Source organism: Amblyomma maculatum, chromosome 1, assembly GCF_055883805.1.
Source record: "Amblyomma maculatum isolate TAMU_Amacu chromosome 1, ASM5588380v1, whole genome shotgun sequence".
In the NCBI taxonomy this organism is placed as follows: Eukaryota; Metazoa; Arthropoda; class Arachnida; order Ixodida; family Ixodidae; genus Amblyomma; species Amblyomma maculatum.
The window spans coordinates 386,632,881-386,647,008 of NC_139344.1; the positions used below are offsets into that span (position 1 = coordinate 386,632,881).

At 43.1% G+C, this 14,128-nt stretch overlaps 1 protein-coding gene and 1 long non-coding RNA gene across 2 annotated transcripts in view; one reads left to right on the forward strand and one right to left on the reverse strand.

Annotated features, from left to right (window-relative positions):
• LOC146208442 (uncharacterized) overlaps positions 1-2,753 on the forward strand; it is a 42,651-nt gene extending 39,898 nt beyond the window's left edge. The window contains exons 10-11 of the mRNA XM_084578553.1: positions 972-1,229; positions 2,499-2,753. Coding sequence (XP_084434679.1) covers positions 972-1,229; positions 2,499-2,674 — 434 coding nt within the window. The 3' untranslated portion in view covers positions 2,675-2,753. The remainder of the gene's footprint in view (positions 1-971; positions 1,230-2,498) is intronic.
• A 2,206-nt stretch (positions 2,754-4,959) lies between these two features.
• Positions 4,960-9,821, reverse strand: LOC146208443 (uncharacterized). The gene is made up of 3 exons (XR_014703387.1): positions 9,756-9,821; positions 6,948-7,023; positions 4,960-5,111 (listed from the first exon to the last, which is right to left on the reverse strand). It is a non-coding gene; the product is annotated as an uncharacterized LOC146208443 (long non-coding RNA).
• Between the last annotated feature and the right edge of the window lie 4,307 nt (positions 9,822-14,128).

The following is a 14,128-nucleotide window of genomic DNA, read 5'->3' on the forward strand; positions in this document are numbered from 1 at the left end:
ATACTTAGGAAAGTTTTGTTCTATACTAATCCAAAGGTAAATTTGGACTTTTTCTTTGCAAGAACTCCCGATGATACCTAGCCTCCACTTTAATGAACAAAAATATTTTGTTCAAAAACTTCTTTCGGTTTGATCTGCCGCAGTGAAACTCGCAGCAAAGTAGACTATGTATGCGACAAATTATATTAGGAAAAATAAAATAACGATCTTAAATTTTCATTTATTATTTGGGGCAGAAGACTAAACATAAAGTATTCAAATTGGAAGCTTTCAGCTTTATCATATTAAAACGAGCATCATGGTTCAAAATTAGGAAGTTGAACAAGACAGTTCTGAAACGTGGTTGCCTTGACTTGCAACGGTTTAAATTGCTTTAACGGCTGCCGCGTAAAATCTGTTGCAAAATATACTAAAATATTGGAGGTGTTCTTGGTTGTAAATTATACTGTTATTGTTTCGATATGCACAGCAAATGCAAAGATGACATTCGATCAGTCTCCAATGTTAGAAGGCCCGCTTCGACTGCTTTCAGGGTTGTTTTCTTGCTTGAGACTTAAAACAATAGTTCCGATTCAGAAAATTCAAGTGTACTCACTATCTGTAAAGAGAAGGCAGTTTTCACAAGGTAATCAAGTTTCCGAAAAAAATAAAACGTGCGACGTTTTCTCATTTATTCCTTTATTGTGACATTTGAGTTTACCATGTTTAAACTGTCCACCTTACTGCACAATCTGCATCAAACATACTACCAGCCGTTTACAAGCCTGTAAATATATGCAGGCCGTGGATAACGCGAAAATCATAGTAGCTATAATATGACCTTTAAACTTTTGGTAAGTAAAACGACCGAGAACTCATCATTACTGAGAGCAGATTTACCCAAATCGAATGGTTGCAACTGCTGCTTTCAATGTGGGGTCTCAAAAGCGAAAACGAAATCAGAACCTTACACCTTTTGTGCTCGTTATCAGGCGATCTAGGCTACTACAATGAGGATGGGGTGCTTTTCATCACGGGGCGTGTGAAATGCGCCACCCTACCGTCGGTGATCAGAACTGGGTTTCCCGCTGTAGAAGAGTGGCTCCACACCCACCCCAGCGTTGCCGAGGCCGCTGTCGTGCCCACCTTTGACTCGGAAGGAGAAGCAATACTAGCTGCCATTATCGTCGTCAGACCAGAGCACAAGCCAAGCCGGACACTCTCAGAGGACATCAAACTCTTCGTGGAAGGTATGTGCAGGGCATCTGGCAATTTTACCGTTAGGGATTTTCTATTCAAGCAATTACAAATATGAATCGTCCAGTATCCGTCCTTGCATTTACCAGACTGTGGTTATATCATGCTGGAGATAAGTTGAAGTTCAAATAATGTTCTGTCGTATTTGTAGCAAGCATGACCTGCAGATACCACATGGGGACCTTGAGTAGGTGGCTCTGTTCGACGGATCTATGGGTCTCTACTGGTGCCGTTCCTAGTCACGCAATGGGCGTGCCTTCTGTTCGTAATAAGGGAGTAAGGAAATTGCCGACGGAATGACATAACATGATATTACTGAAATCGGATATAGCGTTCGAGTATAGCTAGAATATAGCGGAGCGTTGTCGATAATAAAAGCATAACAGCTAAAATGGAAATACGTTTCTTTCAAATTATGCGATGTCAACGTCCTGCATTAAGAGGAAAAGTACGCCAGCCTGACAAGGAAAGCAAAAATTTAGTGTTAAGGTTCTCGAACAACAGAAAACTCGGCGCTGGCGTTGTTGCAGTTTCATAGCTAGCGACTGCTCGCTGGCAGGTGACATGTCTGGGCACTGATTGGTCCGCGAGTTATGTGATGTCACAAGACTGCATGACCTCTCGTTGAGTAGTTGGCAAGAGATGAAAATTGAACCCATGAGCTTTGAATCCTCTGTCAGACTCGATAATCCTAGACCACACAGGCACGTTTAAACTGCTCATTTGAAGCTCAGCTTTCTTCATGTCGGGAAGTTTTGTCACAATAGGAAGAAACTTACAGCCCATGCTAATTAGCAGGAAGGAGGTGCCAGACGCACAAAAGAAAGAAAGAATCATAAGGTGGGCAGCAAAGTGCTTGAACCTAAAGGAAAAAAAAAAACGACTTGAGCCATAAAAGCTTTCTTGTCATACGCTTTAAATGAGCAGATCAATTAAGGGGAAATGAGGGTGCTCGTTATAATACATGAAGGCAAGAAGCCAACAGTCGGCGAGGCAAAGGAAAGCGTTGGGGATGGTACTTTATGTCTTTTTTTCAATGTTTACTTGGATAATCACAGAAATTAGTAATCTAAGCTGTTTAGGGGAAAGATATAAACACAAAGTAGAAGAAAAAACTACCTGAGAGTAGTATATTTGTCCACCTATTCTTTTGATTGACACGTCACCGTCCTCGATGGTTCCGCGTCAGAACACGCACTGTAGTCTAGAGATTACCAATGAATACTCTGTCCAGTCCAACAGACCTCTAATTTACTTTACAGAAGGCTTGCCAACGGCACCTCGCATTCAAGGCGGCATCTTCTTCGCGGACTCCATTCCAAGAAGCGGGTTTGGGAAAATCAAAAGATATCGCCTACCTCAACTTATGGCCTCTCTTCAAAGGATGGATGTGCGGAAGGATATACAAAGCCCTCGGGTACTAATCAACGGTGAATAATATTTAAATAATCCGGATGGATGGAACAATATCTGCTGGAATTAACTGAAAATTAACAATAAATACTATCTGCGCACGTCTTTCGAAAATAGCCCGTATTAAAGCCATTTCTCATTTAATTAGTAACTCTAGTTATATTGTTAGCAGAATGTAAAAATAAATCTAACATTAAACAGTCTGTCTTCTCTGTTCTGAAGAGATTACAATGTGGATCGTGAAACGAATCATGTCATTGCGACTTCAGGCAAGTACAAAAATGGCTTATAGAACTAGAGAGTGTAAGCGTACAAAATTGAAGATCTATCGCCAATAAATAAGCTCGGCTCACAAAGTACTATTTCATGCCAGGTCATGCCATTGCACTGATTTTTTGGCGTAGACTGAGAGCCTCATGTGGCCAAATAAGTAGAAGTTTTACGAGATTTTACGATACTTACAATACTTACAACGCAATTTGAGTGATCTCTCAGTTGCACTGGAGGAGCTTCTTTATAAAACGAATTTTTCGTAGAGCGTTAGAATGCGATGCTGTCATCTAGATTATTAACATATCTACTACGTAATAATGACACATCATCTAAAATATTGCTATTTCCTTTATCCCTGGTGTTAACAGCACTAAAAGCGCATTGTCGACTATGATGCGCGTAATATTGCCGTGTTTATATATGTGACGTAATCTCATTCCTTGATGTTTTGAGAAAAACAAACAGCATATCTTTTTACAACCCCGTTTTTCTAGTGGTCTAGTAACCACCTTTATTTCCCTGTTATTAACAGAAACCCGATGTGCTTTACAGTAAAAAAAAGAACACATTTCAATGCTATAGTCCTTATTAGTAATAAAGCCAAGCACGTGTGTGTTGAAATGCCAAGATACTGGACCCGAATTGAATCCTTTCACAGGGCGTTGTACAGGTCAGATAACTAATCCGCACGAATGGAAAGCTTGCCGAAAACGAGCGGGGAATTTAGTCCAGGGCTCCAGCGTTGACTGCCGTGGCTTTGGCTTGTCCCTCGAAGCAAGTTTATCACCCTGTTGCGACCTGAGCAGCGCAGCTGCCGAATAGAGGTGATTGGAGGAATGTTTGGGTCACTTGGGAGTACCACTTACGTGAGCCGTCAATATGTGCCTTGTATATGTCACTGTATTTTAGTATTGTGTAAAGTAGTAACGGAGTATTAATAACAGGTGTCTATACGTTCGCTGAAGTTTATGAGAGGTCGTCGCCTGCACCCGCAGAAGGTTCTTGTGTGTAGGGAAAACGGGATGTCTCCTCGTTCATGAGTGAGGACTTCAGATTACCGGAAGTGGACTTTATACGGTCCGAGGTCAGTGTTCGGTCTTTTCTTTGCGGCCCCTGGAGTACATACGATTGCGGCCATGGGTTTGCCGATTTCTAGGGTTTGGTCGAATTTGGTTTACATCCCAAAGCGTCCCAAAGCGCCATCTTCTATAAAGGATGCCGAAGTAGAAAACTAGAAATTTTATCATCTGGGGTTCTTTAGCATGAATGGCTTTGACGCAACGGAAAGGCGCAGAGAACAGAGTAAGGTAAGGGACACGTAGGTGGTGAGAGCTAGTACAACTTCAGTTATGTTTGCCCCTTTGAGCCTGTGTTTGCGCACTATGATGCCTTCTACTATGTACATGATCTCGGCTGTCATGATTTCAGGATGTTGGATAATGAAATCGGCTGTCATTGTGATGAATGAAAAAAGATAATGTGCAAAAGAAGCTTGCAATAGCTATGTTTCTGTCGGAGGACACTGGAATCGCGTCGGAAGTGATGAAGAATGTAATCAAAGGCACAACAGGCAATGGTTGTACATGTAATGCATGAAATTTTTGGCTCTGTTGAAGTTGTGTTTAACTTCACTGTATGTGTGATTTGGTGAGACAATATATTTACATATCGATGGCATATATGTCTTGACGTACAAATTTTTGGCACTGCTCTGTAGTGTTTCCCTTGTTAGAGGTGATCGTTCTCTCAATGAAACATGCCAATAGTTAGACATTAGAGCATGCTAAAGATATATAGATGACTTTCGTTTGGTTGCAGATGCTGAATGGGCAGTCGATGAGGTCGCATGTTTAGAGAGAATAGGATTTAGCTGAAGTAAAAGTACCCATTTCTCTCGAGCCGGGATAACATCGATGCTCTGAACTCGCGTAGAATTGCGTACATGCGACGCAGTTGAAAGCGAGATGACGAAAGTTCGCCGTAATGAGCGTTTACTACCTTCCTCCCGAGTTTCAACCAAGAGACCTGAAGGTTTCATATTTTAATGCTGTCTTCATTTTTTGTTTTGCACAGCACGTGAAAAAGCCCCACTACTCCTCCATCTTCGTACGCAACAGGCTAAGATACCTAATTTTTGTCGCCATCATTTTCGAAAACAATTTTCATTTTTTCAGTATCCTTCACCACACCTGAAAGCAAAAAGAAGAAAAATAACATTTTGCAAGCTGTACGCTATTTAACAGTATGCTATGTTAGTCGCGTACCGAAACGGAAACAACCTCTCGAACAAAACAGTGTATGCAATCGTAAAAAAAATAGTTTGAAGATTGCATTGTGTATTTCACTAAAATTAGGCCTCCCCCTCCCCCCCCCCCCCTCCCCAACAGCGGCCATATAAATCACATCACAAACAATGCATTTCTTAAACTGGGCGTCATCAGACACCACTCATCTTTTTAACTTCAAGAGAAAGCTTTACGCGTTCACTTCACTCATGAAGTCATTCTGAGAACATACCTCGATAATATAGAATTCAAATATCTTGACAGCAATTACTGCCACAATAATGCCTAAACTAGAGCTGAGAGGTTCATCCCTTCATTATAGTCATCGTATGAGAGTATGCGGATAATGAAAAATTAGTGGTGTAATCCGTGCTACGCCTGGATTATTCCACTGCTGGAACGCATGCAGCTGACCCATGTTCTGTTGTCTTAAATAAAGGCGGTGGGATTTTTGGCGATCGGTAGCAGTACTCGTGGAACTTTCCGCCAATGGTGGCGCGATCATGTCAGGTCATAGCGTCTTCGTACAACTGCAACAAAGCTGGCAGCTCAAGAGGGAGATATCGAAAACGGAAACGGTGGTTCAAGCACGACGCAGGGTTAGCGTGACGTTGGGGTTAGCTGAGCATTCGGCCACCTCGCGGACAAGTGGTGCCATCTGGAGCCACTTTTCCGCATACGGCATGGTGGCTGCAACCCTTGGCGCCGGGGCGCACACGCTAGAAATTCTCTCACACTGAGAATCTTGTGCCTTCGTAATATCGGTAATGTGGGTAGTTAACAAAAAAAAAAAGTTCACAGTTAATACTGCTGCGCTTGACGATATTTAGAAGTAATACTTAAAATAACACATGACAACTTTTGACACTCCTTTGTGCCTCACTAGGGTTCCTGTGGATATCCTGTAGCCTTGGTTTGCGGAACTGTGGAGGATAATAGAAGTTGAAACTGTAGCTATATGATCCATTCCCGCATTACAAACTACCCATGTAGCCGGCCTAATGACTGCGCAGATTCCATCTGTATCGTAGTTTTATTCTTTATACTGTGGTAACTCCCTACCTGCAACTGCTTGGAGCTTCCTGGAATGTGTTTACTCACAAAGTGCAATCTGCCCTCAGATGCAAGGTTCGTCCTCAATACAATAAGTGCAATACTTATATCTCAGCCTGACAACATGTTGTCTGAGCTGCTTTATAGAATTATTAAATTTCCAGCACACCTCTGAGCCGAATATAAAAGTACTAATGTTTCCACAATATATATTTCTCGAATCCAGAGTTACAGGCTGAGCTTTTGTATTTCTTTGTGTATGCAGACCGCGTGTACTCAGCCTTTTTAAAAGAGCTTTGAACTGTGCATGGTAACTAATGTAAATATAATATGATGTGCTCTATTTCATGCCCATGTTGCACTTAGAGTAATACACATAATAAGTATAAATAAACATATTAGTAGTTTTCAACTTAATTCCCTTCTTGGCATCCTTACCTGCTTAGAACCACCCTCGCTAAGTTACTCAACAAAGCGGGAAGGACTCTATATAGTGTATAGCATATAGAACGAAGCCAGAGGTAGAGCCAGATCGAAAATTATACTATAGGCTCATGACTTCAAACATTTCCAGTACGTTCTGGCAAAAAAAGTGCAAATTCAGCCATTCCTCTTACTCCGCACTACTTTCTTTGGAGGCCCGCTTGCGTATTCAATTAGCATATTGGTCGATGAAAACAAACTCACATATTCTAAGATCGCAAGGCTCCTGGTCGCAGTACGCCAATACCACGCATTTGTCTGTTTGCCGTGGGCATGGGTTCTGGAAGAAGGACAGCGTCATTTAGAAGCAAACTCGGCGCTTCTTATGCGGCTGACTAGGTCTGCATAAGGTCAATACAGGGCAGGTTTGATAGATTCTTTGAAACCAGTAAACAAGCAAAATGCGAGAGGGAAGCCCCAGTTAGCCAACTTTACGACAGCAGGATGTCTTCTTGTCTGGGTCCAGACGAAACAGGACCAGCTTGCTAGAGCATAACTTCTTAAGGCAAAGACTGCATGTGTTATTGTAAGATACTGTGACGAGGATACGGATGTGAATTTTCTGGTATTCTGATGCTAGCAACATCTTGCTTTGGATATTCAGCGCTCGCGTCGATTAGCTCACGCTGCTATAGAAAACAGATCGGGTACATTGTATGCAACAATTGGTTGGCAGCTGAAGTCTATTGCAAGATGCTGTTATGAACATTATAGAGGGAATAGTTTAACTTTCTAGTGTGTAGCACACTCCCAAAAAGAACTAGCAGGCTACCATGAAATTAAATTGGGTGCACCTTAGTGTGAGAGCACTAATCTGCAGGCTACTACACCGAGCAGAACCTTGTCGCCCTTGCTTCTGGTACAGCTGCACAAAAACATTAGCACAAAAGCGCTACGCTTAGCGACGTGGCTGAGATTATGAGAGGGACGTGGAAACTAGGCGTATGATCTCGTGGTGGAGCCTGGGGTGCAGCTGGCCATAAAGCCAGATTTAATCTGTCACAATGTGCGTCTCATTCCAGCCAACAACGCAAAGTTAGGGCGACAGAAGGGAAAAACGTGAGGAACATCGCTGTCGCACGATAGTAGAATTTTAACCGAAATTATCTGCATTAAAAGCACATTTGTGAGAGAACTGGGAGGTTCAGTAAGATGCCGTTATGAACATTTAAAAGGAAAGGTCTCGCCTTCGGTTGCATAGTAAAATGTTTCTTTTAAATATTCTCGTACGCTCACTCTGATTACCTAAGACTGCCATATAAAACCAATGGTGCGCCTCTTTTACAATAAATTGCAAAAAACTCGAAGTATCCCAAGGGGGCATTTGCAGGTGAACTTAACGTCACGAGGCAGTCCTATAACAAAATGAGAGTTTATAAACGACTTCTTCTGAATATATCCCTTCTGAATATCTGTGTATGCGCGCTTTCTAGTGGTATGTATGTATGTATGTATGTATGTATGTATGTATGTATGTATGTATGTATGTATGTATGTATGTATGTATGTATGTATGTATGTATGTATGTATGTATGTATGTATGCATGCATGTGTGTATGTATGCATGTGTGTATGTATGTATGTATGTATGTATGTATGTATGTATGTATGTATGTATGTATGTATGTATGTATGTATGTATGTATGTATGTATGTATGTATGTATGTATGTATGTATGTATGTGTATTTGTGTGTGTGTGTGTGTGTGTGTGTGTGTGTGTGTGTGTGTGTGTGCGTGCGTGTGTGTGTGTGTGTGTGTGTGTGTGTGTGTGTGTGTGTGTGTGTGTGTGTGTGTGTGTGTGTGTGTGTGTGTGTGTGTGTGTGTGTGTGTGTGTGTGTGTGTGTGTGTGTGTGTGTGTGTGTGTGTGTGTGTGTGTGTGTGTGTGTGTGTGTGTGTGTGTGTGTGTGTGTGTGTGTGTGTGTGTGTGTGTGTGTGTGTGTGTGTGTGTGTGTGTGTGTGTGTGTGTGTGTGTGTGTGTGTGTGTGTGTGTGTGTGTGTGTGTGTGTGGGTTTTTTAAGTGTGGACTGGGCGTTTTGACTACCAGGAAACCTTGGAAACCTTTTTGAACCTCACTCCTGCATCTGCTGCTCTCGTCAGCAAAAAAGCACTTAAGAGGAAGCAATATTATGCAGTAAAGCGAAAGGAGGCTTTTCTCAGCACATCATAATCATCAAAAATTCAGTACTATTTCGTAATTGCAAAGAATGACCTATGAAAAAGAACTCGGAAAAATAATTTCATAAAAGTTGGACAGAAAATTTGGTAGAGATTTAGGCAAATCTCGAACCTAGTTATACGAGCTAAAACTGTTTTAGGCATGGTTTTGCATAGTTTAGCAATGATGTACACATCTTGAATTAGGGGGTGCTCAGTAAGCAAGATAAAGTCTTTAGCACTGTCCTTTTTATCCACGTTTAAAATATTTTTAAGTTAGTTATGAAGGAGTAGAAGGCACAGTTCCTGTTTCAAGTTTCGATGTACACTTATATTTAATGAGGCGAAAGTCATAACGTATTTTGATACCGCGATTTTTAAATTTTTTGTTAACGTTGCTTAAAGCCGGAACTCGTGGAAGACCCACAAATGGTGAAATTTAGTATCAGGAAATCTTTCTTGATGGGACCCTAATCCCTCAACTCCACTCCGACCGCATCCTTGTCCTACATCTTATGGTGGGGGGATGCAAAGGACAATATGTTATGATAATCATCAGATACCTAACCGAAGACCGGTGGAAGCACCAGCTCTTAAGCCCTAGCCTGGACAATCAACTTAGTCTCGTGGACCGGCCTGGGAGATTGCTTGGGTTCACGACTCCCTGGACTGAGGAGGCTGGCAGCCTAGGGCGGATATTTCCCGCCTGCTCTGAATAAACGTTTCTCTCTCTCTATAAACTGGCTAGGGAGGAAATGAAGGCGCGGTAGCGGTAGTCACTGAAGGTGATTCGGACTCAGCGAGATGAAATCTGAGTTGCACCCCGATTAATAAAACGTATGCTCTAATACTTACACTTTCACACGGGTTGATAGCGCAGTCTCCTTAAGTTGAAAAGTAGGCTGCAAAAAATAAACAAAAATATTGAAGTTTTGTGAACACATTGCGTTGCTAAAGAAATGGCGTCTGGACGATAACGGCATATACCATCCCAAGGTGACTAACCTAGGAACTCGTGTGTTTCCTTCGCTTTGGTACAAGATAGCGGTCATATTGACACGTGCATTAGAGGTAGAGGAAGGAAGAGCCCAATCGCTGCAAGTGTTTTTCGAAGCTAGACGAAACGATGACCACGTCGTTCAGGTACACAAAGCACGGCTGCCACTTCAGACCAGCTAGAACAGTGTCCCTCATGCGTTGAAACGTGGCCGGCGCAGAGCAAAGCCCAAACGGAAGCACCTTAAATTCTTACAGACTGTCGGGCGTAACGAAAGCCCTTTTCTTGCGGGCTCGCTCGTCCACCTCTATCTGCCATTATCCGCTTTACGAATATAAAGAAGAGAAAAACTTGGCGTCTCGGAGTCGGTCGAGCTCATCATCAATCCTGGGGAGTGGGTCCTTTGTAGAAACATTAATCAGTTTCCTGTCAACCTGCGTCATGGCGCTCCTGTAGCTATCATTACCGACCGTGGAGCTGCATTTACGGCCCGCTTCACTCAGGCTGTACTGAAGCTCACGCACATCAGCCATAGACGTACAAGAGCCTACCACCCACAGACAAATGTGTTTGTGGAACGCCACGACAGGACCTTTCCCGACATGCTTTCCATGTATGTCGATGTCGAGCAAAAAACATGGGACCGAATCTTCCATACGCAACATTCGCGTATAATATGGCGCAGCAAACAACGGCGCGGTTCACTCCGTTTGAATTAGTCTTTGGTCGCCAGGTCACCACACCCCTGGATGCTATGCTATCCCGTGGACCCACCTGACAGTGAGACTGAACTTGACGTCGAACACTTATGTTCAGCGCGTGGAAGAAGCGTGGAAAGTGGCCAGACACCATATTCACCGTCAGCAGCAGATCGATGCTGACCGCTACAACCTTGGATGCCGCTACGTTAGCTACAATCCGGGAGACTATGTGTGGATCTGGACGCCCGTTCGTCGCCGCGGGATGTTCGAAAAGTTACTGAGCCGCTACTTCGGCCCTTACTTTGTTGTCCGTCGCCTCAGCGACGTAGCGTATGAAGTTGCACCAGCCTCGCCAGCTCATTCATCGCACAGCAGCAAGCGCAGCGACGTTGTGCATGTGGTGCGAATGAAGCCATACTACGAGCGAACCCCTGACTGACTTTCAGGCTTCATGTATCTACTCCGTGATGCCAGACTCGGGGTGCAACTCTTCAACGCTTTTTCTCCCAGCTCTTCTGTCTGACGGCAACATCGCATCGAGGCAATGCTCCAGAGTAGGGAGCAGTGACACGATGATTAGAGGTAGAGGAAGAAGGAGCGCAATCAGACGAAGTGATAACGTTCAAGTGTGTACCGTTCCTGGTGCCCTCGTTCGCCGGTTGAGCTGTCTCGGTGCCCTCGCTCAGCGGCCACAGTAGTCTTTCTGTGTAACAACTGTTACAATATCACTTCCTCTACGTCTCAGGACTAGAGCTAGCAGGTGTAAGCAAATAATAACGCAGTTATTTGGAAAAAAATGCGCGGGCAAAGAGAGGAACTCTCTTTATGTCAGGACATTTGTACTACGTCGTAAGGGAAGGCATGGAGCAAGGGAAGTAGGGGCTGACGGCACTGGGGGCTTACTGTCGTGATAAATGGTTATTGCTGAAGTGAGCAACCTCGTAAGATTTCGACCTCATGATGACTACCTCAACATGACTGAGGGAGGTGGTTTTGAGATGAGGTCGGCCACAGGTGAAAGGTTTTTGACTGAGGCAAGAAAATTGGTTCAAAACATTATGCGTGAGTCTGAAGTTGAGTGATATTGTCTTTCAGTGAGGTCGGCTGTTTAGGGCGAGGCTTTTTGCAGTTTCCATGGATTACTCTGAGGAGCTGTCCTTCCGATTCGGAGTTCAAGGGATCCGCCCTAATTACCAGCGCTGATTGTCACGGCTCGGCTGCCTCTTCAGGAAGGCTGGTTGGCACGGCCCGCTTCAAACTTTTGGCGGTTCTACGATGTACCTTCAGTCCTCACAGGACAGTCTTCTTCGAAGGATCACTTTTACTACTGCGCATTTTGTTCGTTAGTTATTATTCTGTTATTAACTCTCATGGCTGAAAGTAAGCTATAGTGAGATGATCCTTGCATAGGATCGGCCGCACATTTACACCGACAGCTAGATTTACTTCTAGCTGAGGTCTTTTCCTTTACGTGAGGCTTTCCCTCTTCCCCCTTTGACATCATTCAACCATGGAAGGCAGCAAGTGGCTTCCTCTTGTACCATCTGTGGAAATTGCCAATGTACATGCCACTTTTACATTTGAGGCTTCAGATGATAGCGCATTAAAAAGAAATAAATGAAGAAGAAAATGCAATAATTTCCGTTTCCTACGATTATGTACAGTAAAAGCTGTAGGGCATAGATATTTAAGTCACTATAATCACCATCAAGAACATCGAATGCTTAAGCCTTTGTTGCACATCAAGACTGACAAAAGTATAGGCAGGACCCTTCAGCAACAACGGGAGTTGGAGACTATCATGCCAATCATGGCAAAACATATACAGGGTGTGCTAGCTAACTTTAGCCAAGGGTTTGAAAAATACAAAATTTTTGGTAGGCCAGAGAAACCACTGGCCAGAGAAACAGCTGCCAGCCATCTGTCCCACCACAGGCAATTTTTTTATTTTGCAGTTACCTAATTAGTAATTAGGAACTTCTAACTTACGAACTGTTGCCTTCGGACAATAAATGTGATTGGATAAATTGAAGAGCACCTTCTCAAACCCCCATTGTATTTATTTCCGTTAAAGAAAGCCTCACGTGTATCGCTTTTCCATGCTCTAAAGAAAGTGCGTGAAATATAAAAAAAATCATGTGACTGGCGCATTCGCGCGCCACGATTGAGGTACTCTCAACCGTGGTTTGAGCGCACGAAATCAGCCGCAGCCACCACAGACTCATGCGAAGACAGATTTGCTCTTGGAGTTACCCGTATTAGTGGTTTTTAATAGTACTGCCATCAATGTGGTTGACCGAACGTTCTTGACAGGTGAGTTTTAATTACAGTTTTCACTGCCTAACTGATTTATACATATTTTCTAATCTTTTAGTCATTTGAGCTCGAGCATTCGACTTCAACCTCGCAATATGTTTCAGGTGAGCTTGAGTAAGGTCGCTAGTGCTGCCTGGAAAGTGGCCTCAGGAGATCTAAACGTTAACTGGTGAGGTTGAGGTTGACTGAAGTCATGAAATTTTGTTTTGAGGTTGATGTGAGGTCGAAATCCTTGAGTTCAATTGCCCCCCTTTGCCATCACCTATAGTAATTGCTACAGGTAGGTGTGGACGGAGCTGAAATTCTCTTAAGTTTGTAAACCTTTCCGCAAATTATTTTGTTTGGCAAGTTTTAGTGCAAATAAATTTAGTATATGGCCGTGAACATTAGTGTTGCCACGCGCAGAGGTCCAGCTGTACACTGCACGAAAGCCTTAACTCAGCGTGGGAATGCAGTGCCTAAAAAACGTAAAATTGATTGGTGCCAGTATCGCAATGAATAAATATTTTTGACACTGAGGCAAACTTTCCTGACGTTGCTGATGGCAGCTGTCAATGGATAAAAATAATTTTTTTACGAACACACATTCGCCAAACACATTGTGAAAGTTCCCAAAAACAGAATATTTTCATTTGTCGGTGTCATCGTTATACAATAAAAGCTTGAATATTGGGATATTTATTGCAAACCAATGAGCGCAGGTAACTTACGCAATTATGCATGGTTGAGAATACATGAATTAAGAGCAAACTCCAGATATTGCAGTGGGTCATCGTGAATAAAAATAAAGCAGAAATGGCGTGCAGTTCGCCTCGTGCCGTGGTTTTTTAGAAAAATTGTTTTCAAATTTTGTATTCTGTAAGAACGGATTGTGAAGGAATTCTGTGCACGATGGTTGTCAACGGAACAGAAATTATAATCTGAGAGCTGCAGGTGCACTATACTTGTTCAGAGAATGAAGACGCTCCGCAGAAGACTTTAATCGGCGCGCCAATGTTACCTAGCTTTCTTTTTCCCTTTTAATCAGGCTGCTAGGCTGGGCCAGTGAGCAGCGGAGATTTCTCGAAACCTTTAAAAGTGTTCCGCCTTCAACTAGCGGTCATATACAAATCTCTATATTCAGGCAGGAAAACGCCCAATTGAAGAAAAAGTAAACGACCAGGATCTCAGAGTAGAACGGGCTTCGGCGCGAACAGAAACAATGGCGCAAAAAC